The sequence below is a fragment of the Neoarius graeffei genome, chromosome 23 (assembly GCF_027579695.1).
Source record: "Neoarius graeffei isolate fNeoGra1 chromosome 23, fNeoGra1.pri, whole genome shotgun sequence".
Classification (NCBI taxonomy): Eukaryota; Metazoa; Chordata; class Actinopteri; order Siluriformes; family Ariidae; genus Neoarius; species Neoarius graeffei.
Window position 1 is genome coordinate 38078334 of NC_083591.1, and position 25051 is coordinate 38103384.

General features: G+C 41.0%; 1 protein-coding gene across 10 annotated transcripts in view; it reads right to left on the minus strand.

The window, feature by feature from the left end:
• Nucleotides 1-25051, minus strand: part of svilb (supervillin b) — a 138221-nt gene that overhangs the window by 49507 nt on the left and 63663 nt on the right. For 8 of the 10 annotated variants that reach the window (XM_060906130.1, XM_060906127.1, XM_060906126.1 and 5 more), the window contains 10 exons: nucleotides 21784-21910; nucleotides 18086-18133; nucleotides 17666-17746; nucleotides 16331-16478; nucleotides 6896-6991; nucleotides 6714-6794; nucleotides 6416-6593; nucleotides 2703-2875; nucleotides 2225-2380; nucleotides 1943-2079 (listed from right to left, as the gene is read on the minus strand). In XM_060906130.1, the coding sequence (XP_060762113.1) occupies nucleotides 1943-2079; nucleotides 2225-2380; nucleotides 2703-2875; nucleotides 6416-6593; nucleotides 6714-6794; nucleotides 6896-6991; nucleotides 16331-16478; nucleotides 17666-17746; nucleotides 18086-18133; nucleotides 21784-21910 (1225 nt within the window). The remainder of the gene's footprint in view (nucleotides 1-1942; nucleotides 2080-2224; nucleotides 2381-2702; nucleotides 2876-6415; nucleotides 6594-6713; nucleotides 6795-6895; nucleotides 6992-16330; nucleotides 16479-17665; nucleotides 17747-18085; nucleotides 18134-21783; nucleotides 21911-25051) is intronic. The other 2 variants (XM_060906123.1, XM_060906125.1) reach the window with 2 other exon arrangements.

Below are 25051 nucleotides of genomic sequence, written 5' to 3' on the forward strand. Positions count from 1 at the left end.
ACATGTCTATATCATTCCAGTCTGCAGAAGTTTTGTTTTTACATTTTCTTACAATTTGGATAATTTCTTCCTCATCAGTTGCAGTTAGAAAAATTGTACTTGGATTTCTGTCCCCCATATCTTCTATGTCCCCACATTGTGTTGTTTCGGGTTCCTTTATTTTTGCCGCTAAATCTGGTCCCACATTTACAAAGAATTGATTAAAACCATTCACCACATCCTCCATATTATTTATGGTCTTATCATTTACAGTGTAGTACTCTGGGTAATAGGTTTTTCATTAGAGTATAAGGCTACGTTCACACTGCAGGCTGAAGTGACTCAAATCCGATCTTTTCGCCCATATGTGACCTGTATCCGATCTTTTATTGACAATATGAACGACACAGATCCGATTTTTTCAAATCCGACCCAGGCCGGTTGGATATGTGGTCCTAATTCCGATTCCTATCCGCTCTTTTCATATGCGACTTCAGTCTGAACCGCCAGGTCGCATTCATCCGACTTACACGTCATCAACAAGCCACAAACGTCACTATTCTGCGCTGAAGTAGGCGGCGGGTCTCTCAAAAAAAGTTACAACAACATGGCGCATAATCACGGGCGCAGATAGAGGGTGGGACGAGTCATATTTAAATTCACCTCGTTCGGTCCCCCCCACTTATAGGGAGGAAAAAACGTCTATGCTGTCTTTCTTTGCATAAGGCAAACCTCACGGAAAAATCAAAAGACTAATTACCATTCGGTTTATTGAGGTGCACAGCAGTGTATACATATAGTTGCAACAACTCACATAAAACAAAACAAAGACTGATATTCGGTTGGTTGAGCTGCGCAGACTGCACAGATTGCGAGCTCGAGCTTGGTTGCTATGGTTACTAACAACAAGTTTGACAGGCATATTGGGGTTGGTTTGCTGGCAGCTTTGTCCCCCCCCCCAGTTTTTTGTCCCCCCCAGTTCAAAAAACGTATCTGCGCCCCTGCGCATGACATCAATGCGAGGGACGCTTCGGGCTGTGAAGGTTCTGAATCTTCTCAATGGAAGGACGCAGAGGTTAGGGAGCTGATTTCCATTTGGGGGGATGCAGCTATTCAAGCTAGATTGGATGGGTCATACCGCAACCGGGCGGTTTTACTTCCGTAAACACTGGCCATGCTCACTGTGTGTGATGTCGTCGTATCCTGCAATGCGCATGCGGAACACTTTTAGGTCGCTTTTCGTTCATACTGAGGATCACATACAAGTCGTATATATTTGTTAATGTGAACGACCTCACAAAAAAATCGGATTTCACAAAAAAATCGGAATTGAGCATTAAGCCTTGCAGTGTGAACGTAGCGTAAAAGTATGAATATAATGCTTTGCCATTCTTAAATGTTGTTCATGCCAAGATGCAAATACTGCCCATTGTGTAGTTATGATTGTCTTTAGGCTTGCCATCCTTCCACTTGCAAGTGGTGAGTGACTTGCGCATGCCCGATATGCGCTGGGATCACACACACAGCGGCTCAGTCCCGAATCACTGCTCGTGCGCTTCACTCGCGTGCTCTGTGAGCTGCGCAGGGCCGGAGTGCGCACCCTCCAGAGGGCACTCGCTGTTCAGGGCGGAGTGATTTGGAGCGCAGCCGCTGAGGAGGAAGCGCTGAGCCGCACCGACACGTTTCAACTTGCGTGCCGTCTAATTAGTCATGTGATTAGCGTATCCGTGTATTGGCGTTGCTGTGGGCACGCGAATCGTGTATTGGCGTTGCTGTGTGCACGCGAATCGTTTTAAAAACGTTAATCTGATGATCTGCTGATACGGTCTAATGTAAACCCCACCTAAGACTATGAGATGGTCAGATTATACAATTAAAGAAAACCATTTTGAAATGAGTTTTGAACACAAGATGCCTGAAATGATCATGTTTCATGTTTAATAGTAGGGATGCTCGGCTGTACCTTCGCTCTTTCTATGACGTTTGCAAATTCTCCTATCCAAACGAAGCAGTGCTCAGGCGTAACCAACAGAAAACAATCACCACTGTTCAAAGAAGAGACCCTGGGCTCCACTAGTCTCGTCTGGACATGTCGGCGACCTAAACCAAAAAAAAAGTTTAGACTGCACAAATGCAATCATTTCCAACCTGAGAAATACCACTTAAACCATTTTTTTTAAAAAGTACATTGCATAGTAATACAAATATTGAAGATTTTTCAAAAACAATTATATAACAAACTAACCTTTGACATGCATGAGCATGAGATTTTTGTAGGGAGCAGCACTGTTGTTGGTCACCTGCTCAGACATGCTGATGCTGCGTAAACTCACACTGCTGTAGTTCTCCTTGCTAGCCAAACCAGCCAGAGCAACATCTGAAATGCTGGAGCTCTTAGTCACTACAAAACAGATACACACTTCAACACAAAGATCTTACTGTTACCATGTCCCTTAATCACCTCGTCTATCAATTTTTAACCACCAGTGAATTCCCTTTCTTTTCTCCATTTGGCCAAAGCATCCTTCAGCATCGACTCTTCTGTTTAATCCAAATTTTCAGATGCGTGATCCTTTCATACCTATCTCCTCCCTCATAATACCTTTATTCCCACAATTTAACCCCACGTTTTCCCCTTCTTTTCTTTCCTGATCTCATCACTCTTCTGTTCCATGGTTATGTATTAACTTCCATTTCCACGTCATCCTCTCCCTCCTACTCACTTTTGTCCTGCTTGAGCCTCTTGCTTTCCAGAACACCAATGTTGAGTCTCTGTTCAGTGTACTCATGTCTGATGTCCTCTCGCGCTGCCAGAATCTTCAATGGGTTACGGGATGCCTGAACGTTACGTGAAGGACGTATCGTCCTCTTGTGGTGCACCATTGCTGATGCCAGCCTAAGGTCAAATAAATTACATTTGTATGCGTTTGTATCCATGCATATGTATTTTACATACATTTATACAATGGTCACAGAAAATCTGATTTGTCATTATTTATATTGGGAAAGCCCAAAAGTACAGAACCCCTAAAGGGACACGGATAAAAATAAAATAAAATAAATTGAATGTTTCTCGTGCGCACGAGAAACTACCTGTGACCAGCATTTTTGAGAATATTTGGCTGCACAGAGGGGTACATGTGAAAACGCAAAATGCACCAGAAGAAGTGATAAATCAATTAGAAATGCGCACCAGATACTTTCTTGTGCACACAAGAAACTATCAAAAATATATATTTTTTCCACGTTCCTTTAAGGGCTCCGTACTAAAATGCTTGGTTATATATGTGAGCATACTACAATGACGAGGCTACTGGTCGAGGATCTATTCTACTGTGATCTATTCTTTCATTGACCATTACACTATACTATGATTTTTTTTTATAATCGTTTTTGAAAAGCAGCAAAATTAACTCCAATATTTAAATATATTTAATCCATATTGTAGCCAAACAGTCTACCCTCCCTGTCCTGAAGCACAAGCAGCCGGTTATAATAAAAGAAACTGACCCAAGAGCATCTGATGAAATGCCCTGTGATGAGAAAATAAGGAACCTGGCTTTTGCTACCTCCACCTTGCCCAATGGGATGTCTTATTACCTCTTATATACACTGCCTGACCAAAAAGGTCATCATTTGTATTTAAATAAGCAAATAAGAGCTTTTTATTGGAAAATTGCTGCACTGATCAATATACGTTTCAGCTGGTAACAATTCTTTTAACCCTAACTGATGCAGTGAGTAGCTTCTCATTTCTTAACCATGTCAGATGTAGTATCCTGGGGTCGTGTAAAAGAAGTTACTGTGTTTCAGAAGGGTCAAATTATCGGTTTGCGTCAAGCAAAGAAAGCCACCAAGGAGACTGCTGAAATAACGGGAATTGGGTTAAAAACTGTCCAATGCATTATTAAAACCTGGAAGGATAGATTCGTTAACTTGTGGTGTGAAGAAAAAAATCTTGACTGGAGATCATTTAAACACTTGAAGTCAAAGCATTATTTAAAAAAAAAAAAAAAAAAAGGCATTGTTTAATAGTTTCCTCACACTCCGTGCGGTGAGAATTCAGGATTGGGACTAAAGAGCTGTGTGGCCAGAATCAAACTATTTGTTCGTGAGACTAATCAAAAGAAAAGGCTTCAATTTCCGAGGAAGTATAAAAGATTGGACTCTGGAGCAATGGAAAAAGGTGATGTGGTCTGACGAGTCCAGATTTACTCTATAAAATAGCACGCCAGAATAATGCTGTGTTCACACTTATACCGGTACGATAGTGGTGTAACTGTATCGATACAAAGTATACTGGTAGAGTTTAGTGCATCTGTCCACACTAACAAGAAATGTTTGCGGTTTTCTTTCACGGTAGTTGAAATGCGCGTGCGCGAAATGTTTCCGTGGTTACCGAGTAACTTCCTTCCGAGAATATACGGCATCCGTTATTTCGAGATCTCGAGAAAACAAAATTATTCCGTGATCGAGAAAACAAAATTATTTCATGATCTCAGCTGGATCACTGTATCTCCGTCGGTAGAGACGAAGCCGGGCCAGTCTTCTGCGGAGGTGCCACGGACTAATTTTGAAATTATCCCTGATTAAAAGACTTAATGCAATCTCTCCCTGTGTCAACCCCTGATCAAAATATTGCCTTATTAGGTGATCGATTATTCCAGACATTCTAATGACCAAAGTTGCGTCTATACAGAATGAGAAATAGCCCCAAAGTCAGCATATCACAAGTCTCTTGGCGCACCTGAATGAACCGTTTCTCAGCTGTTTACTCGAGATCATGAAATAATTTTGTTTTCTCGAGATCACGGAATAATTGTTTTGTTTTCTTGCGATCTCGAAATAACGGTTTTGTTTTCTCGAGATCTCGAATTAGTTGTGTTGTTTTCTCGAGATCCTGAATCATGTCGTTATCTCGGGATAACAAGGTGAATAAAAAAAAAAAAAAAAAGGATTATATGAAGGGCCTCTCTCCGCTTCCGTACGTATGAAACAATGTGTGTGCTTTTTGTTGTCAATGTACAGTCTGTATTTCTGGTGGTCATTTATTCAGTCGAATCGTATAAAACGCGCGAGGCAGTTGAGAAAGAAACAAACAAATCTCCGTTCTTCACTATTTTACTCAGCGAAGACATCGATTGAGGTGTGTGACTTTGTGCATGCGCATTATATTTGTATCGATACAGAGCCGCTTCATCTGTCCACGCTACAGCAAAGCGCTACAGTACCGATACTGTACCGGTACGAAACCCATACATTTGTGGGTTTCGTACCGATACAGTTATACCGCTACAGTACCGGTATAGTTGCTAGTGTGGACAGGTGTTGCGGTACGAAAGTAGTTTCGTATCGGTACAAAATCCCTAGTGTGGACAGGGTATAAGAAGAGAAGCATATGAAGTGGTGCACCCATCATGCATAGTGGCCACGGTACAAAGCCTCTGCATGCAGTATTACGATCTGGGTTTGCTTAAATTGGCCAGGTCTAAGCTCAGCAACATTGTGGGGCAATAAAATGAAGTCAGCTGACTACCTGAATGTTCTGAGTGACCAGGTTATCATAACAATGGATTCCCCCCCCCTTTGATGGCATGGGAATAAAATTAGGGCTGAAAGTGTAAGAGTGGTTCAGAAAGCATGAGGAATCATTTTCACACACGAATTGGCCACCAGAGTCGTGACCTTAACCCACTGAAAGTCTTTGGAATGTGGTGGTGAAGACTTGAGTGGTTCGACACTCATCACTAAGACAAGCTCTCAGTGAAAAATTTATGCAACTCTGGATGGAAATAAATGGGACATTGCACAAGGTTGCTAAAACTACGGCATGATGAATTCACACAGTAAATCAAGCTAAAGGCTTGACACAATGGAAAAAAAATGCATACTTTTTCTTTTAAACTCAACCAGTGTATAGTACCATAGATCATCGCTAAGCCAAAGAATGAATTTTTGTATTTGATGTGTACAATAGGTATGTGGTTATGTATTGATTGAAAATGCTAATTGTGGTCAAAAAGCTTGTGTATGCATTTTTTCTGGATTGTATCCAGGCTATCACACACCCATTAACCACATTTCAGTCTTCTCTACACCGAGCAATATGTAAAAAAAATAAAGAAATAATCCACAACATTAAACAGCCATCGTTTTGTTTCATTTGCATAAATTAGCATTTTGCATTTTCTTTGCATCATATCAATCATAGCGAAGGATAAGGGCCTTGCTTAAGGGCCAAACAGTGACTTACTATACTTCTATAGAACTGAACCTAAAGCAAATTGTTTTATTTTGGTTTAAAGCAAATAAAAAAAAAAAAACCTACAGATGTAATTCCTATTAACGTTGGAGCATCACTGGTTGTGAATTTCTACACTGTGTGCCAATTTATCCATTTGGCACATTAGCACTGGCCAGTTCACTGTATACATACATTGGTGTATGTTTGCCAAATATGGCATCAAAGTCGTCATCGATCGGCACTCTCGGCATGCTGCGTGGGATGTCCGCCACACACCGGTAGAACTTGGAAAAGATTTCATCGTCCAGTCTCATTACTTCTTTCACAGCCTTTTCAGTCACTGTAAGAGTCGTCTCCTGCAAACTAGTCACTGAGAGACAAGCCGAGAAAAACCGAAGCCATGAGAGAGAAGCAAGCCATTATCCTCATCGACACCTGACCTCAAAGAGGCTGAACTAGAGCAGATCAAAACCATCAAGTGGTACCTCACCTTTGTTGTTCAAACGTCCCAAAAACGTTTCCAGCTTATCCAGTTTCTTGTCCGATTCCATATCTGCCGTGACCTCAATCTCTATTATAGGGATAACCATTGACAGATTCCATGAGGAATTATGCATGCATTTCCTCAAACAGGAGCATAAAATGATGTAGGAGAAAGTGTGTTGCATTTACCCTCCTGTGGTTTGGAGATGGCTGGCACACCATTCTTTAGCTTTGCAGAGACTGGCGACAGAATGGGACTGATCACTGCAGAGGAAGCAGCCAGTCCTAAAACATATATTTTAGATTGAAAAAAAGTCCTTCAGTTTGCTGTAGTCTGATAAAATGGCATTTAAAATATAACCCTAAATCAGAAAAAAGTTGGGATAGTATGTTGAAATTAAAATTAAAACCGGAAACAATGATTTGTAAATAATCTTTGACCTACAGTATATTGCACTCAAAAGAATACAATAACATTTGATGTTTTACCTCATGAATTCCCTCCACCAAAAAAAAACCTTAATAGTGATTCTTGCAGCACATTTCAAAAAAGTTGAAACAGTAAAGCATTTACCACTCCTTCTCAAAACATTTAATACGTTTAGGGACTGAAGACGCCGAGTGATGAAGCATTTCAGGTGTTATTTTGTCTCGTTCTTCCTGCAAACAGGTCTTAAGGTGTGCAACAGTTTGGGGTCATCGTCATCGTTTTTCATTTCACATGCTCTATTGGGGACAGGCACCCTCTTCTTCCACAGCCATGCCGCTGTAATGTGGGCAAAATGTGTTTGCATTGTTTTGTTGAAATACCCCTGGAAAAGACGTCGTCTTGAAGGCAGCATATGTTGATCCAAAATCTCATTGTATATTTCTGCATTAATGCTGCATCACAGAAGTCTAAGGCTACGTTCACACTGCAGGCTGAAGTGACTCAAATCCGATCTTTTCGCCCATATGTGACCTGTATCCGATCTTTTATTGACAATATGAATGACACAGATCCGATTTTTTCAAATCCGACCCAGGCCGGTTGGATATGTGGTCCTAATTCCGATCCCTATCCGCTCTTTTCATATGCGACTTCAGTCTGAACCGCCAGGTCGCATTCATCCGACTTACACGTCATCAACAAGCCACAAACGTCACTATTCTGCGCTGAAGTAGGCGGCGGGTCTCTCAAAAAAAGTTACAACAACATGGCGCATAATCACGGGCGCAGATAGAGGGGGGGACTCGTTCCACCCAGATTTAAATTCACCTCGTTCGGTCCCCCCCACTTATAGGGAGGAAAAAACGTCTATGCTGTCTTTCTTTGCATAAGGCAAACCTCACGGAAAAATCAAAAGACTAATTACCATTCGGTTTATTGAGGTGCACAAGTGTATACATAGTTGCAACAACTCACATAAAACAAAGACTGATATTCGGTTGGTTGAGCTGCGCAGACTGCACAGGTTGCGAGCTCGAGCTTGGTTGCTATGGTTACTAACAACAAGTTTGACAGGCATATCGGGGTTGGGGTTGGTTTGCTGGCAGCTTTGTCCCCCCCAGTTTTTTGTCCCTCCCAGTTCAAAAAACGTATCTGCGCCCCTGCGCATGACATCAATGCGAGGGACGCTTCGGGCTGTGAAGGTTCTGAATCTTCTCAATGGAAGGACGCAGAGGTTAGGGAGCTGATTTCCATTTGGGGGGATGCAGCTATTCAAGCTAGATTGGATGGGTCATACCGCAACCGGGCGGTTTTACTTCCGTAAACACTGGCCATGCTCACTGCGTGTGACGTCGTCATATCCTGCAATGCGCATGCGGAACACTTTTAGGTCGCTTTTCGTTCATACTGAGGATCACATACAAGTCGCATATATTTGTTAATGTGAACGACCTCACAAAAAAATCGGAATTGAGCATTAAGCCTTGCAGTGTGAACGTAGCGCAAGTTACCTTTGCCAAGGGCACGGACAACCCCATACCATGACAGACCCTGGCTTTTGGACTTGCTGCTGGTAACAGTCTGGATGGTAGTTTTTGTCTTTGGTCTGGAGCGCACAGCACCCATTTCTTCCAAAAAAAAAAAATCTGGAACACTGATTCATCAGACCACAATACACGTTTCCATGGTGTGACGGTCCATCTCGGACGTTTCCGAGCCCAGAGAAGTCGACGGTGCTTCTAGACACAGCTAACATGAGGCTTCCTTTTTGCACAGTAAAGTTTTAACTGCCATTTGTGGATGTAAATCCATATTGTAGTGCTTGACAAAAGTTTGCCAAAGTAATCCCGAGCCCATGTGGTCATATCAGCTCTAGATGAATGACTCTTCTTGATGCAGTGCCATCTGAGATCATGGGTGCTCAGCTTAGGCTTGCGCCCTTGCCCTTTACACACAAATTCCTCCAGATTCCTTGAACTGTTTAATGATATATACACCATAGAGGGTGAAATATCCAAATCCCTTCCCATCTTTCTTTGAGGAATACTGTTTTTAAACATTTCAATTATTTTCCTCATACCACAAACTGGAGATCCTCAGCCCAGCTTTGCTCCTCAAAGACTAGGCCTTTCCTGGATACTACCTCTGTACCAAATCATGATTACAAAAATCACATGCATATCAAGTTATACGGTTTCCCCGTATTTTGTACGGAAAAAATTAAATTTTTTGGCTAATACACTGTACACTGATTTTCATACGGGAAAATTACGTTTTATGGGCGGCATGGTGGTGTAGTGGTTAGCGCTGTTGCCTCACAGCAAGAAGGTTCAGATTCGAGCCCTGTGGCCGGCGAGGGCCTTTCTGTGCAGAGTTTGCATGTTCTCCCCGTGTCCGCGTGGGTTTCCTCCGGGTGCTCCGGTTTCCCCCACAGTCCAAAGACATGCAGGTTAGGTTAACTGGTGACTCTAAATTGACCGTAGGTGTGAATGTGAGTGTGAATGGTTGTCTGTGTCTATGTGTCAGCCCTGTGATGACCTGGCGACTTGTCCAGGGTGTACCCCGCCTTTCGCCCGTAGTCAGCTGGGATAGGCTCCAGCTTGCCTGCGACCCTGTAGAACAGGATAAAGCGGCTACAGATAATGAGATGAGAAGAGATGAAAATTACGTTTTGTATCAGAGATTTTTTCCGGTACTCCAAGAAAATTCTCTTGGCATCCACCATTTATTTTTTCAAAAACACACATGCACGATGAAACGGAACTATTTTCGATTTATGTGGTTCTCGTTGCACGTGGTTTTCTCAGTCATTTAAAGTACACTGGCTCGGACTGCCCAGACTTCTGTGATGGCTGCAGAAGTTATGTTCTGCCAATTTCTCATGGAACACAACATCCCCCCGACTGTAGCAGACCATTTTTCGCAGCTAGCATGAAAAAAAAAATGTTTCCCAATTCAAAGACTGCGCAGGTAAGCATTTGTGTGTTTATTTATTTATTTTAAGTTTTTACTGTTTGCATGTAGGAAAGCTTCCTCCATTATGATGATAATTTAGGGAGGCGATACTGGGAGTCGCCGTTTATACAACGACAACTGTAGTTACTCGGCGATTTCTGGTTTCGCTTCCCTAAACATTTTAATTGCTGATAGACATTATATGTAGACACAGATGACCAACACCCGTTACTACCATCAGTCGTCAGTAAACTGGAAAAGTATTGAATGAAGAGTAATGGTGGTAACGACCGTTGGGAACCTGTCTCCAAAATGTGTAGTAGGGGATGGAAGCAATTTAACACCATCTACATGTTTGCCGTGCTCTGATTTTCTTTTATTGACCAGGAAAATAATAGATGTATATTGGGGAAAGGTCTTGGATGTAAAAACTGCTCTGGGTGTTGCCAGGTTTCCAATGCTGAAACTACTTTTTACTGCTTTGCTGTGCCTCCCACAGAGCAATGCAGGTAGTGAGAGGGCTTTTTCATTGGTTAGGAAAATTCATCCTGAGGACAGAAAAAAATACAGCTGCAGACACATTAACTGCATGTCTGCAAATTAAAATGAACTGTGATGAGGAGCTACAACTGCTACCCAAGCAGTGATATTATAGCTAGTGCCAAATCCATGGATTAAAGAAAAAAAAAATTATCTGACTGAAAATTTACGGGGGGGGGATTTATGGGTGGATTTCAATGAAATTCTACAGGGGGGGGGGTTATGGGTGGATTTCGATGAAATTCTGAGAATGTTTAACTTAGAACTGATAACTTTATCATCAATTAATTAATGGATTAATATATGAGTGATTCCACGCTTATGGGTACTGAAATGGGGACATGAACTTATTCACCTAAAACCATTTCTTTTTTTACCATCAGGTCACAAAACATGTAATCTTTAATGAATGATATGTTAAAAGATAACTTTAATTTTCTGAGATGTAATAAAAACATATTTATATGCCAAAGTCAAGCCTATGAGTTCCAAAATGATGTCTGTTACATTACTTCTGTTACGCTTGTCCATCTCGCGTCTGTTACAAATTACAATCTAGCTATATACCATGTTAATCTTATTGAAAGAATGTGTATGTTTATTCTACTACACATGTTTATTAATTACATTTGCTAAAACATCACCTTCCTATGTTTCAAAAAGTAATTCTACATTGTTAAAATTGAGAATCTATATGTCCACAACACTTCTGTTACGTTCTGACTTTGGCATATAAATATGTTTTTATTACATCTCAGAAAATTAAAGTTATCTTTTAACATATCATTCATTAAAGATTACATGTTTTGTGACCTGATGGTAAAAAAAGAAATGGTTTTAGGTGAATAAGTTCATGTCCCCATTTCAGTACCCATAAGCGTGGAATCACTCGTATTCAATTTATTGTTGAGTGATTCTTCACCATTGCTCGTTTTTGAGATAAAAGCACAGACACGTATTTTCTGTGCACAGACACGATCAGCCATAGATGGACTGACCTCCGTTGAGGTGAGACTTGCTCCTGGTAAAGAAGAGGTGTGCTGAAGACCCCTTACATTGGCCTTGTGGCTGGCTTCCAGTTGATGGCGCGACAGCACTTTCTTTCCATTGCTTCCGTATATTATTTTTTCGTGGCAAACTACACAAATGCAAGCGCCTGGAATGTTTAGTTTTTTGCACCGTGAACTAAATGGCTTTCCGTTTTCACCTATTTCGTACAGCCAAGCCCACCTCCACTTGTTTTTTTACACCTTTATCGATGGCAGACACATCAGTGCCTTCTTTCATGTAAAGCGCATCCAAGCTGCCGAAACCGAAAGCAGAATGACATGCTCCTCTGTGCTCGACGTCAATATAGAAAAAAGTTTGGATCTTCACTTAAATTAAAATTGGGGTTTGACCTTACTTTGTGTTGAATACGACTTCAAAAACAATTCAAGATTTTATTAAGAGAAATATTGTGGCCAACACGAGTGCTAAGTTCCCTAAAAGATAGCGTGAAGTCAGCTGCTATCTACTTTGCGTTCATTCTCATTTTCCTCCATCATTTCGTAGGCCAGAAACAGATGTTTTGACGTAATTTAACTTAGTAGGCTATGATTATTATTTAACCGTAGTCTTCTAGACATTTTGACTGTTTGGGGCATTGAACGCTGGTGTATGATTTTCAGGGAATAAAGTTTGGCGCATGTCGGAACATCATTGCGCTCGCAGCCTCCAACTCCTCAAACGTCCTTTAACGTAGGCTATAAGGCACGGTTCTAACATACCTTACACATTGGCCTAACAAAAATAATAATTGTTGGGGCGTCTGCTGATTTGTTAGCTATAAATTTAGGTCTAATTACTTCTGACAGTCTGCAAGCATTGCACCGTCGGGTCTTCAAGTCTGGCTGAAGCAGAGGAGCGGGCTTTCCGGGGTTTATTTTTTCGTTTTTTTTTTTTAACATGCTCTATTTCTATATGTCCAAGTTTGAACCAAGTCATTTTGGCAAGATTTAATTTAATACAAAACAGAAATGGTCAGACACAAGCACGCCAAGCACATGGGAATGTATTTTGCCAATTTTGACAGCGCATGGTTTTTTTTAATGCCGCACCGTAGACAGCGAACGTTTAAACATGATCAAACACAGGAAATGAACGACACAAAGCATGGCTCAAAAACAAAAAAGTTAAATAAACCCTGCTGAGAGTTGATGGTGTTGCAACACATCAGTGTTATAACCCAATCTCTACCCAACCACCCGTCATTTTAATTCTCCTCGGATCAGCACCGACCTCACATTTGGCCTCGGGAGAGTTCAGTTGACGGAAATCCGTCACACGACGGAAAACTTTATTCCATGCAAATCTGCAACATCTTTGTACAACAAAGAACACTCCAAAAAGGAATGAGCTTTAAATTCTTGTTATAAATTACTGGGAAGATTTTCAATTTAACTTAATTTATTAATATTTTCACTTATCCTTGTTTACATAATATACTTGATGTGGTTCAGTCATCTTTAGTTGGATCCAACACTGCTTGTGGTGTCAACACTTTTTTTTCCTCAAATGGAACTTTTACTAACCTTCATTTACTATTTGACATGATTATATATAATTTATTACATGCAACCTATTTTAATTAACATACCTACTTAGTACTGCTGTTATATTTCAAGTAATTTTCTTTGGTGGAATTTAACATTGGACGTGATGTCAACACTTGTCAAATAAAATTGTGTAATTTTTATGAACTATTTAATATTAATACATTTTATTTGAAAAATTTACATCAATAATTCTGGTATTACTGATACAATGTACATTAAATAATTAAGTTTATAGCTCAGTCAGTCACTAATTGTTTACTTGACTGTACATATAGTCCTTTTTAATTCTTTTTTCTCTGGGATCTAAAATTTCTTTTTATTCAGTACATGCTTATTTGATCCCTTTAACTTGATGCAGTGTGATAAATATGCCTATTACAACAGGAGGGTATAACGTGGAATAAAACAATCGGTGCTTTGGATTATATATTGGAATTTTTTTCTTGTGTCTAAGGGCTCATGGGTGTATGGAAGGGAAAAGTACACATTTTGTAAAGGCATGGGTAACTAAAGGTTGACATGTATGCAATCACCCATTGGCATCACCGGTCTCAAATCACATTTAATTGTTTTACCTCATTTCTAACCCCAAATTGCCCCGTCCCAGCTTTTTTGTGGAACGTACTGCAGGCCTGAAACACAGGAATGGATATATATTAACAAATAAAATGAAGTTGACCAAACAAAATACATTGGGTTCCCACTGTCTGCAATGAAATGCATCAAAGTAAATTTAGAAAATCACTTTTTTTTTTTTTTAATTTACATTTTCCATACAGTCCCAACTTTTTCTGATTTGGGGTTGTATATTGTTTTTATCTGCTACATGTCCATGATGCACGCCATTTTATCCAAGCATTGCATACTTTTGTATTGTAAATGGTATTTAGAGCATTTACATCAAAATTTGGTATTAATGAAAATCCAATTTCAGAAAAATAGGTTTCCATCCTATAAGTGCTGGGCAAAAAGCTTCAAGTATAATTGTCATGATTTTCTACAAATTTATGTATGGACTTTACTGACAGGTTTAATTTGGTTTCTACTACACACAAGTCCATGAATAAAATAAAATAAAACAAACAATACTAGCCATTCAATTTGCATAAAAGAAATGGCACACTATAAAAGAAGAAACTTATTAGTCAAGGCCCTGCAGTTGCTAAGCTACATTACTGGAAAATTTAGTGCATGCTGTGCTTAGGAGGCACTTTCACTGTTTAGACATCATTTTGTCTTTTCCAGTTCTGTGAAATGTTGGCTATGCCATGAAAGCATGTGGTAATTTACAACTCCGATTCCAAAAAAGTTGGGACAAAGCACAAATTGTAAATAAAAACGGAATGCAATAATTTACAAATCTCAAAAACTGATATTGTATTCACAATAGAACATTGACAACATATCAAATGTCGAAAGTGAGACATTTTGAAATTTCATGCCAAATATTGGCTCATTTGAAATTTCATGACAGCAACACATCTCAAAAAAGTTGGGACAGGGGCAATAAGAGGCTGGAAAAGTTAAAGGTACAAAAAAGGAACAGCTGGAGGACCAAATTGCAACTCATTAGGTCAGTTGGCAATAGGTCATTAACATGACTGGGTATAAAAAGAGCATCTTGGAGTGGCAGCGGCTCTCAGAAGTAAAGATGGGAAGAGGATCACCAATCACCCTAATTCTGCGCCGACAAATAGTGGAGCAATATCAGAAAGGAGTTCGACAGTGTAAAATTGCAAAGAGTTTGAACATATCATCATCTACAGTGCATAATATCATCAAAAGATTCAGAGAATCTGGAAGAATCTCTGTGTGTAAGGGTCAAGGCCGGAAAACCATACTGGGTGCCCATGATCTTCGGGCCCTTAGACGGCACTGCATCACATACAGGCATGCTTCTGTATTGGAAATCACAAAATGGGCTCAGGAATATTTCCAGAGAACATTATCTGTGAACACAATTCACCGTGCCATCCGCCGTTGCCAGCTAAAACTCTATAGTTCAAAGAAGAAGCCGTATCTAAACATGATCCAGAAGCGCAGACGTCTTCTCTGGGCCAAGGCTCATTTAAAATGGACTGTGGCAAAGTGGAAAACTGTTCTGTGGTCAGACGAATCAAAATTTGAAGTTCTTTATGGAAATCAGGGACGCCATGTCATTCGGACTAAAGAGGAGAAGGACGACCCAAGTTGTTATCAGCGCTCAGTTCAGAAGCCTGCATCTCTGATGGTATGGGGTTGCATTAGTGCGTGTGGCATGGGCAGCTTACACATCTGGAAAGACACCATCAATGCTGAAAGGTATATCCAGGTTCTAGAGCAACATATGCTCCCATCCAGACGACGTCTCTTTCAGGGAAGACCTTGCATTTTCCAACATGACAATGCCAAACCACATACTGCATCAATTACAGCATCATGGCTGCGTAGAAGAAGGGTCCGGGTACTGAACTGGCCAGCCTGCAGTCCAGATCTTTCACCCATAGAAAACATTTGGCGCATCATAAAACGGAAGAAACGGCAAAAGAGACCTAAGACAGTTGAGCAACTAGAATCCTACATTAGACAAGAATGGGTTAACATTCCTATCCCTAAACTTGAGCAACTTGTCTCCTCAGTCCCCAGACGTTTACAGACTGTTGTAAAGAGAAAAGGGGATGTCTCACAGTGGTAAACATGGCCTTGTCCCAACTTTTTTGAGATGTGTTGTTGTCATGAAATTTAAAATCACCTAATTTTTCTCTTTAAATGATACATTTTCTCAGTTTAAACATTTGATATGCCATCTATGTTCTATTCTGAATAAAATATGGAATTTTGAAACTTCCACATCATTGCATTCCGTTTTTATTTGCAATTTGTACCTTGTCCCAACTTTTTTGGAATCGGGGTTGTACATATGATTGGCATTTATAATGTGGCTATGAAGAAATGCGCATTCCCTGACCTACAAAAGCACCATTAAGATTGATAAATGAGACCCGATATGCACAGTTGTGCTCGTTTTCATTGTAATAGGAAAAAAAAATGGATAAACACCAAATCCGCATTAAATGTACTGTGAAACGTAACGCATGCTTGCATGCATTTAGGTTTCCCGACCTTTCTTCACCATCCGAGCAGCCACGGTATACTGGCCAGAGTCGTTTGCCACACCCTTTCCAGTGCTTTGCCATGCCTCCTCCCGTGTAGAGATCATCTGCTTCCGCTCCTCAATGGACATCTGGCCCTCAGCTCTTTCTCCCAGCCTCTGATTACATAGAACACAAACAGGATTTAGAAATCGTAAATGTGGTGCAGTCATCAGATATGCTGCCACAAAGCAGTGCAGACTTTCACAACAACTGGCCAAGCCACTCTGTCAAAACATGCCATCCATATCATCAAATGGACAAGTGAGATTGCATGTTGGAAGCAGGTTTCTAACAAGAGTTTATCTTTTAGCTATCTCGTTAACATTGGCTGTTTTGTGCTTTTATTATGATCTCGAAGAGCCATGTGAAATCACTAATGCCATAATCTCATCTCATTCTCATCTCATTATCTCTAGCCGCTTTATCCTTCTACAGGGTCGCAGGCAAGCTGGAGCCTATCCCAGCTGACTACGGGTGAAAGGCGGGGTACACCCTGGACAAGTCGCCAGGTCATCACAGGGCTGACACATAGACACAGACAACCATTCACACTCACATTCACACCTACGGTCAATTTAGAGTCACCAGTTAACCTAACCTGCATGTCTTTGGACTGTGGGGGAAACCGGAGCACCCGGAGGAAACCCACGCGGACACGGGGAGAACATGCAAACTCCACACAGAAAGGCCCTCGCCGGCCCCGGGGCTCGAACCCAGGACCTTCTTGCTGTGAGGCGACAGTGCTAACCACTACACCACCGTGCCGCCATGCCATAATCTGTCACAGTCAATTGTAGCAAGTTGGCCAGTTATTTACACACACTGTCTCAGACAGTTGAAGGGCAAAGACGCCTAGTTATAATTTCCAAAATCTGGATTAAATTGCACTGGGCTTCCCCCAGGTATAATGAGGGACGTATCTAAGCTGGTGTACAATGTTTGTGTTTGACATTTCCCACCAACACAAATCTGACCGCTCTGAGCTGGAATTACTCTGAAGTACAGGATTTCCAGAGTGACACTCAGCAGCTCAGGGTCAGCACAGACTTGAGGGTGATTGTTATTTTTAGCTAAAATAGCCAACGCGCTGCAGCTTTAATATGGTTTTGTTTAACTGTAGCAGTTCGTGTAGGTCTTGATTAATCGTGAAAACCCTAAATACAAGTGGCGCATCCGTTATCCAACACGAGTGTTTATAAGGACGTTCAGACACTAAGAACATGTTTGCTCTGGAACGACCACAGCCATGGAGAACACAAGATGATTGCAAAATAAATTGCTGAGTGCAAGGGGCCACACTTACCTGGCATCCATGGTCTACAGGTTGACATTTTTGGGTGGAATGAAAAGGAGGAGGGGAATAGGTGGAAGCAAAAACAGGCTCCTATAGGCAAGGAGATGATGTGGCGGGAGGGGGAAAGAAAAGTACCCAGAGGGAAAGAGATGAGAAAATAATTCCAAATGGGCAATGCAAGATAAAATAACTGATAGAACAGGAGTATATTATGGCAAACTTGTAACAGAAGAAAGCAAAGCAAAGTCCAAGGCAAATAGTTTTCGAGAAAAGAGATGAATACAAGCAAGTCAAAGTTGCAACAAAGCTCCAAAAGGTACTCAAGCCCCAGCTAGTCACCTTGTAGTGCAAACCAGGAATCAGTGCAGGTAAAATATCTAATCTGCAAAAGCTAAAGCTGTTAATGCAGTATGTGTGATTAACTCTTACCCAAACCTGCTCAGATGAGGCAAACTCCTCAATAACAGCCCTTTCTTCCTATAACACACAAGTAATGGGTGTGTGTATAAGGCACAGGTTGGTTTTTGTTACAAATGCACCCACGACATCATAGAGTCCATACCATACAAATCACACAATATGCCTAACAAACACTTCTACTCATCAGAATAGCCCTGGTAACAAAAGTCATCCAAAAAAACCCAAGTTATTTTTGCTTATATGTATGACCGGCCCAAAAACAAAAGTGTGTTTAGCTGGGTAGCTGGGCTTTGGACACAACTGAAGCAGTGGTCTTAACCCAAGCGAAACACGTCGTCAGGACCCAAGGCTATGTTTAAAATTAACCTAGCAAAAAACCCCATGCTGAAGTTTCAGAGCTTTGTACTGTAGTTGTTTTGCTCAACACCACATTTAGTACGGCATTAAACCATTTCAGTGCCAGGGGTCTCATTTATCAAAGCATGTCTAGACCTTATTCTAATTCTGTGTGTAAGCGTCACCAATATGCATTAAAATATGGGCGTTTATACGACACTGAATTCTGGTCCACTAATTTGACTGGTTGCTATTTATTACAACACTGGGACGTTTCACTGCATCACTCCACTTCTGTCAATACATAAAATTTAATTCTACTAATACAGTATGTTACACTGGAATGAAATACAGGCTGTCAGTATCAAAAAAGCTACGGCTTCTTTAGGAATTACAGTGGCAAGAGAAAAAAAAAAGCAAGTGAATAATTTGGAATTACCTGCCATTTACAGTATATACAAATTTATCTTAAACTATGGTTGGATCATCTTGGTTACAATAATGAACAAACACCCTGTTTTAACTACTAACACAATTACCTTTCATGTCTTTATCGAACACGCCCATTAAACATTCACAGTGCTGGTAAAAAAGTAAGTGAACCCCTTGGATTTAATAACCGGTGGAACCTCCTTTGGCAGCAATAACCTTAAAGACGTGCTTCTGGTCACTGCAGATCAGGCCTGCACAACATTCAAGAGGAATTCTGGATGATTCCTCCTTACAGAACTGCTTCAGCTCAGCCATATTCTTAAGATGTCGTGTGAACGTCTCTCGATTGGGTTAAGGTCTTGGTTCTGACTGGGCCACTCCATTTTTTTTTTCCTTGAGATTTACTTCGATGTTTGGGGTCACTGTCCTGCTGTATCAACAAAGTTCGACTGTGTTTCAGCTGGCAGACAGACCGTCACCCCGACATCCTGTAGGAGGAAATTCATTTTCTCTTTGATGGCAAGCCGTCCAGGCCCCAAATCATGACATTCCCTCCACCATACTTTACCGTTGGGAAGTTTTCATGTGCTGCATTTACACCATACGTAGTACTGCATGTGCTTCCTGAAAAATTCAAACTTTTATCAGGTCACAAAACATTTTTCCCTGTAGTGTTGTGGAGCGTCACTGTGATCTTTGGCAAACCTCAGGCATGCAGCAGCCTCCTCCATGGTGTCCTGCCATGAACACCCTGCCTGTTCAATGTTTTGCATATGGTAGACTCATGAACAGAGATATTAACCAGTTCCTAAGATTCCTTCAAGCCTTTAGCTGTTACTCTACAGTTCTTTATGTCATTCAGGTTTCACCGTTGAACCTTTGGAGTAATCTTGGCTGGGAACCGACTTCCAGGGAGACTAGCCACAGTACTAAATGGTCTCGTTTGTCTAACTGTGGACTGGTGAATATTTAAACTCAGATTATTTTGTAAGCCTTCCCATCTTTATGCAAAATCGCCAATTCTTGATCTTGGGTCTTCCGAGATCTCTCTTTAGCGAGGCATGATTCATACCAACAGATGCTTCTTGTGAATAGCAAATTGAAAATATGTTTGCGATTCAGAGTAGCGCTAATCCACATCTCATATACTTTTTCCAACATACGCTGAACATTTGAATGATGTATTCAATATAGAAAAGAACAAAGCAATAATGTGTGTTAAGGGTATGTTTGGTCATTATTGTAACTTAAAGTATGGGATGATCTACATCCAAGATAAATTTATACATAAATCAGGGGCGTAGCTAGGATTTTTCGGGGTGGGGGGGTGGGGGTGTCACACTGACTGGCAGCCTGAGTACATTATGTAACAAAAAAAATAATTACTGTACCATTGCTAGTTTTAGGTAGCTTAGAAACCAGCTCTTCCATTATTGCTGTTTCTTCCATGTTTTCTTGATGTATTCTAGAAACGGCACTAAAACTTAGCTTCGAAGCCACAAAATGCAACTTGGATGGAAAAAAATATATATAATAAATTGCTTACCTCTCTTCACATCGAAAGGAGGAGGAGAAAAGTTATGCTTGTTTTGACATGGCGAATTATTAACACGAGAAAATACTTGTAATTCGCGACTAAAAAGACTGCAGCTACACTGGCAGCTTGGCCATGCTTTCTAGTGCGATCGTGTTGCGCTTGCGCAGAACCGGGTTTTCGCGGCCAAACCACAGGAAGTCCATACAAGGTTATAGAAACCCTAATGAAGCTGAGGTGACAATTTCATCTCATTATCTCTAGCCGCTTTATCCTGTTCTACAGGGTCGCTGGCAAGCTGGAGCCTATCCCAGCTGACTACGGGCGAAAGGCGGGGTACACCCTGGACAAGTCGCCAGGTCATCACAGGGCCGACACAGACAACCATTCACACTCACATTCACACCTATGGTCAATTTAGAGTCACCGGTTAACCTAACCTGCATGTCTTTGGACTGTGGGGGAAACCGGAGCACCCGGAGGAAACCCACATGGACACGGGGAGAACATGCAAACTCCGCACAGAAAGGCCCTCGCTGGCCACGGGGCTCGAACCCGGACCTTCTTGCTGTGAGGCGACAGTGCTAACCACTACACCACCGTGCCGCCCTAGGTGACAATTTAGTTTAAAAAAAAAAGTTAGAAAAATTGCAGTGGGCGCTTTTCTAATATTCTTATGAGGCTATTGAAAAAATGTATGGTCTGACAAAGGGGGGTGTCACAGGCACCCCAGGACCCCCCCAGCTACACCCCTGTAAATGCAGGTACAATAGTTCCAGTGGGCTCACTTTTTCTTGCCACTATTTCTATTGACAGATGGGGAAGAAAAATATATATATGGTAACACTTACTGTTCAATTTGTTTGCAAGAATTTTAACTACTGTGGAAATGAGTTTACTAATGAGTTTCACGATCGTTCTTCAGTCGTTAATGTGAATCAGTATTATACATGGTACTTCATTATTAATTTATTTAAATACATTTACAATGAAAAATGAAAGCATGTTAATCAAGAATATTTGTTACTCGTTGCTAAATTACGGACTTTTACTTTTATCCGTTACTGTTGCCAGTTTCTGCTCCGTTCTTACCTACGAGTTGTTGAACAGGATTGCAGGATCATCAATATTTAGCCATATTGTGTCTGAAATGTCAATTACTTCATAAATTCTTATTAGCAGAATGATTGTATAAAAAGTAATATCACTCACAATTGTGCTGTTGTACTAAATATCGTCATGGCTGTGACTGCCTACGCTGAAATCACAGTCGCACATATTCAGTACAACAGCCCCCTTGTTCGTGTGACGTTGCTGAATTATTTGTAGTATATATAAACTATGTATACACATTTATTCATAAATCCAAGACCCCAGGTCTTAAAACAATTCCTCAGTCACTTACCTTCTTCTTGAAGCCTTGATCCTCCCATATTTGGCTGCTCATTGATGCCACTTCCTGCACAACTTCCTGCTTCTTGTTCATCCTGTTCTTCCAATCCTCCTCCCCACTCTTTTTCAACAAGGCTAACCTGGGGAAAGAAATGCCATCGCACTCATAGCGCCTTATAAACGTACGTCACTGGATGCATTTTGAAGGCAAAATAACTATTCGGTAATTTGGATCATGTTTTCTGCTTCGTGATACCCATTTCTTTCATTCTCTCCCTGCAACCTCTTGATTCTAGCTTCCAGTTTCTTCCCAACCATAAAAGAAGGGCAGCCAGAGGAACAGCACATTCTAAAATAGCAACCTCTGTGTAGCTCACTGAAGGAGAGGAGGACTGACCCACATTCATTCATCAAACAGGACGCAAGGAGAACAGCACTGCTGCCCTTGATATATGCTGCATTCACAGCCATTTCCATGGCCAGGTGCTCTACACTTTAGCAACAAGAACAAACCACTGTTTCTCAAGGCCATTCCCCACTTTGGTCTGATTTCCCAAATACGATTTCATTTTAGTTATGTTTATAGACAAAATACTACATCATCAAAAGGTCCAGACATCTACTGGATTTGACTATTTAAGGTACACCCACTTCTGGCAGGTTAGGTCATGTATACACAAAAGCAAAGAACACGGCTAGTACAATGGGATATTGGACAGCCAATAGTCTTCAAAAGGGTCCCATGGTGTGAGGCCACCCTTAAAACAACTGTGACACACATTTTTGCACTGCCTAGACGGAAACATCCAAGAGCAACACAGTTATGTATGAAATGATCCCCTTTAGTATACGAGAGGTAAAATAGATGAGGTAAGAAAGGAAGTGTGGAAATTATAGCTACAAATCAGAGGCATACTATTCGTATTTTTTTAAATTGCTTGCCCAAAACATTCAACAGGGTATCTGGTTGAGACTAGAAGACCAATAGCCTGCAGAACTCAACAGGGCTGTGGTGCTTCAAATTAGGCTACTACCAATGCCGGGGTGGCCCTATATTTAGCCGGGACCATCCCCGGCCCAAACCATCAATGGTGGCCTGCTTGGAGCATGGGGAAAATAAATTTTCACTAATTTTGGTCACTGATCTTATTCTTGCATTAATCATCAATTCAACTGCACTCTGCATTTTCACATGGCAGCCCAGACGCCGACAGCATCGCAGCAGATTAAATAGGCGCTACCAAATAAGGAAATTCTCCCCTCCCCTCTATTGCAGTTGGTTTGGTCCAAGACTCCTCCTCTGTATTGCGGGGAACTTAAACAACATTGGCGCGAAACAGCGCACGTCAGTGATGGAGGGCAGAAAGAGGCCAGGTGGAAGCGAAAGGGCGAAGCTTAAAAAAAGGAAGGAGGTGGCAGCAAAATGTGCCAAATTGACAAATATGTTCTCAAGACCAGCTGGTAGGTTACGAAAGATATGGAGTATGATAACCCTGTTTGTCGATTTTATCAGTCTATGCTAGGCCTATAATGTGTCGATAGTTTGCGATGTCAATTCAGCTTTTTGATGTCATGTGAAATCTCGCAATTTACACGGTATAGATGTGGTGTACGTCTTAATTCTAAGAAGAACCGGACATTGCTTTACATCCCAGTTATTAACAATTTTAGATGAACAGGTCCCAAATGTGCTGTTGCACGTTATTTCCTCATCCAGCCTATTTCATCTCGCTGTCACACCGTGCATTTCCACAGGCGTGCGCGCATTGTGGTTATGAACACATAGGCCTAGAAGTCATATTTGATGTTAAATAATTGTTGTTAAATATATAACTTAGAAAAGGTGTATGCATATGCCAATATTCTAAGCAGAATCGAACACTTGCTTTAGCCTACATTTCATTTAACCTTTTTTGAGTTGCCTAATGCGCCCTCACGCTTTATCTGCCGGTTGCTGAGTACCCAGCATTGTTGATTTGCCATTATTTTCGAGGCGTATGCGGCATGTAATGCACAAGCATTGGTTCAAATGCACGCGAGAACCTATATTGTTAAAGTGAAGTGAAGTGAAGTTTACCTGAATTTAAACCAAATAAAAAGCATTGTGAAAGAACAGTTATTTGTTTTATCTTTTTTAATGTACTCAAATTCCTCCTCCATTTCAAAGAGGCCTGAATGTGAATTAAACTCCCGGACTGAAAACAGGGCCCACTCCGGCCCTGGCTACTACTGTACATTTTGGAAACCAGAACCAGCAAAATTTGTTAAAAAGTAAAATATTGCACAAAAAGGTACAAAAATTAACTGCATAAATAAGATTTGAAAACCGTCCCATACACATGTCTAGTTGAGACCAATTGACACAAGTGATGTAGCTGAAGTCGAGGAATAATAATGTCACATTTATATAGTACCTTTCACAATCCCAACGTCACTTTACATGAGGAAAAAGGAACCTCAGAATTCAGAATTCACCTCCCCCCCAGTGTTCCCAAGGGCATAGTAGTAGACAAAACATCCACCACCACCTTTGTCTGGTTTAGAATCACATCCACTTTGAGCTTAAACTTGAATAAATACAGATACGGATATTTGGAACACTAAACAAATATAGCTCCAAATAGTGACAACCATCTACAGTGTCTTGCAAAAGTATTCATCCCCGTGGGTGTTTGTCCTGTTTTGTTGCATTACAAGCCGGAATTAAAATGGATTTTTGGAGGGTTCGCACCATTTGTTTTACACAACATGTCCAACACTTTAAAAAGGTGCAAATTGTTGTTTTATTGTGACACAAACAACAAGATGAAAAAACAAATCTGGAGCATGCATAGGTATTCACCTCCTTTCATATGAAACCCCTAAATAAGAGCTGGTCCAACCAATTTCACTTCATAAGTCACATCATTAGTTGATTAAGATCCAACTGTACGCAATCAAAGTGTCACATGATGTCTATAAAATCAACCTGTTCTGGAAGGACCCCGACTCTGTAACACTACTAAGCAAGCAACAAGCAACCAAGGAGCCTCCAAACAGGTCAGCGACAAAGCTGTGGAAAAAAGTATAGATCAGGGTTGGGTTGAATAAATCCCAAACGGCACCATTAAATCCATTATAGCAACATGGAAAGAATATGGCACCACTACAAACCTGACCAGAGAAGGCCACCCACCAAAACTCTCAGACCAGGCAAGGAAGGCATTAATCAGAGATGCAACAAAGACACCAAAGAGAACACTGAAGGAGCTGAAAAGATCCACAGTGGACATGGGAGTATC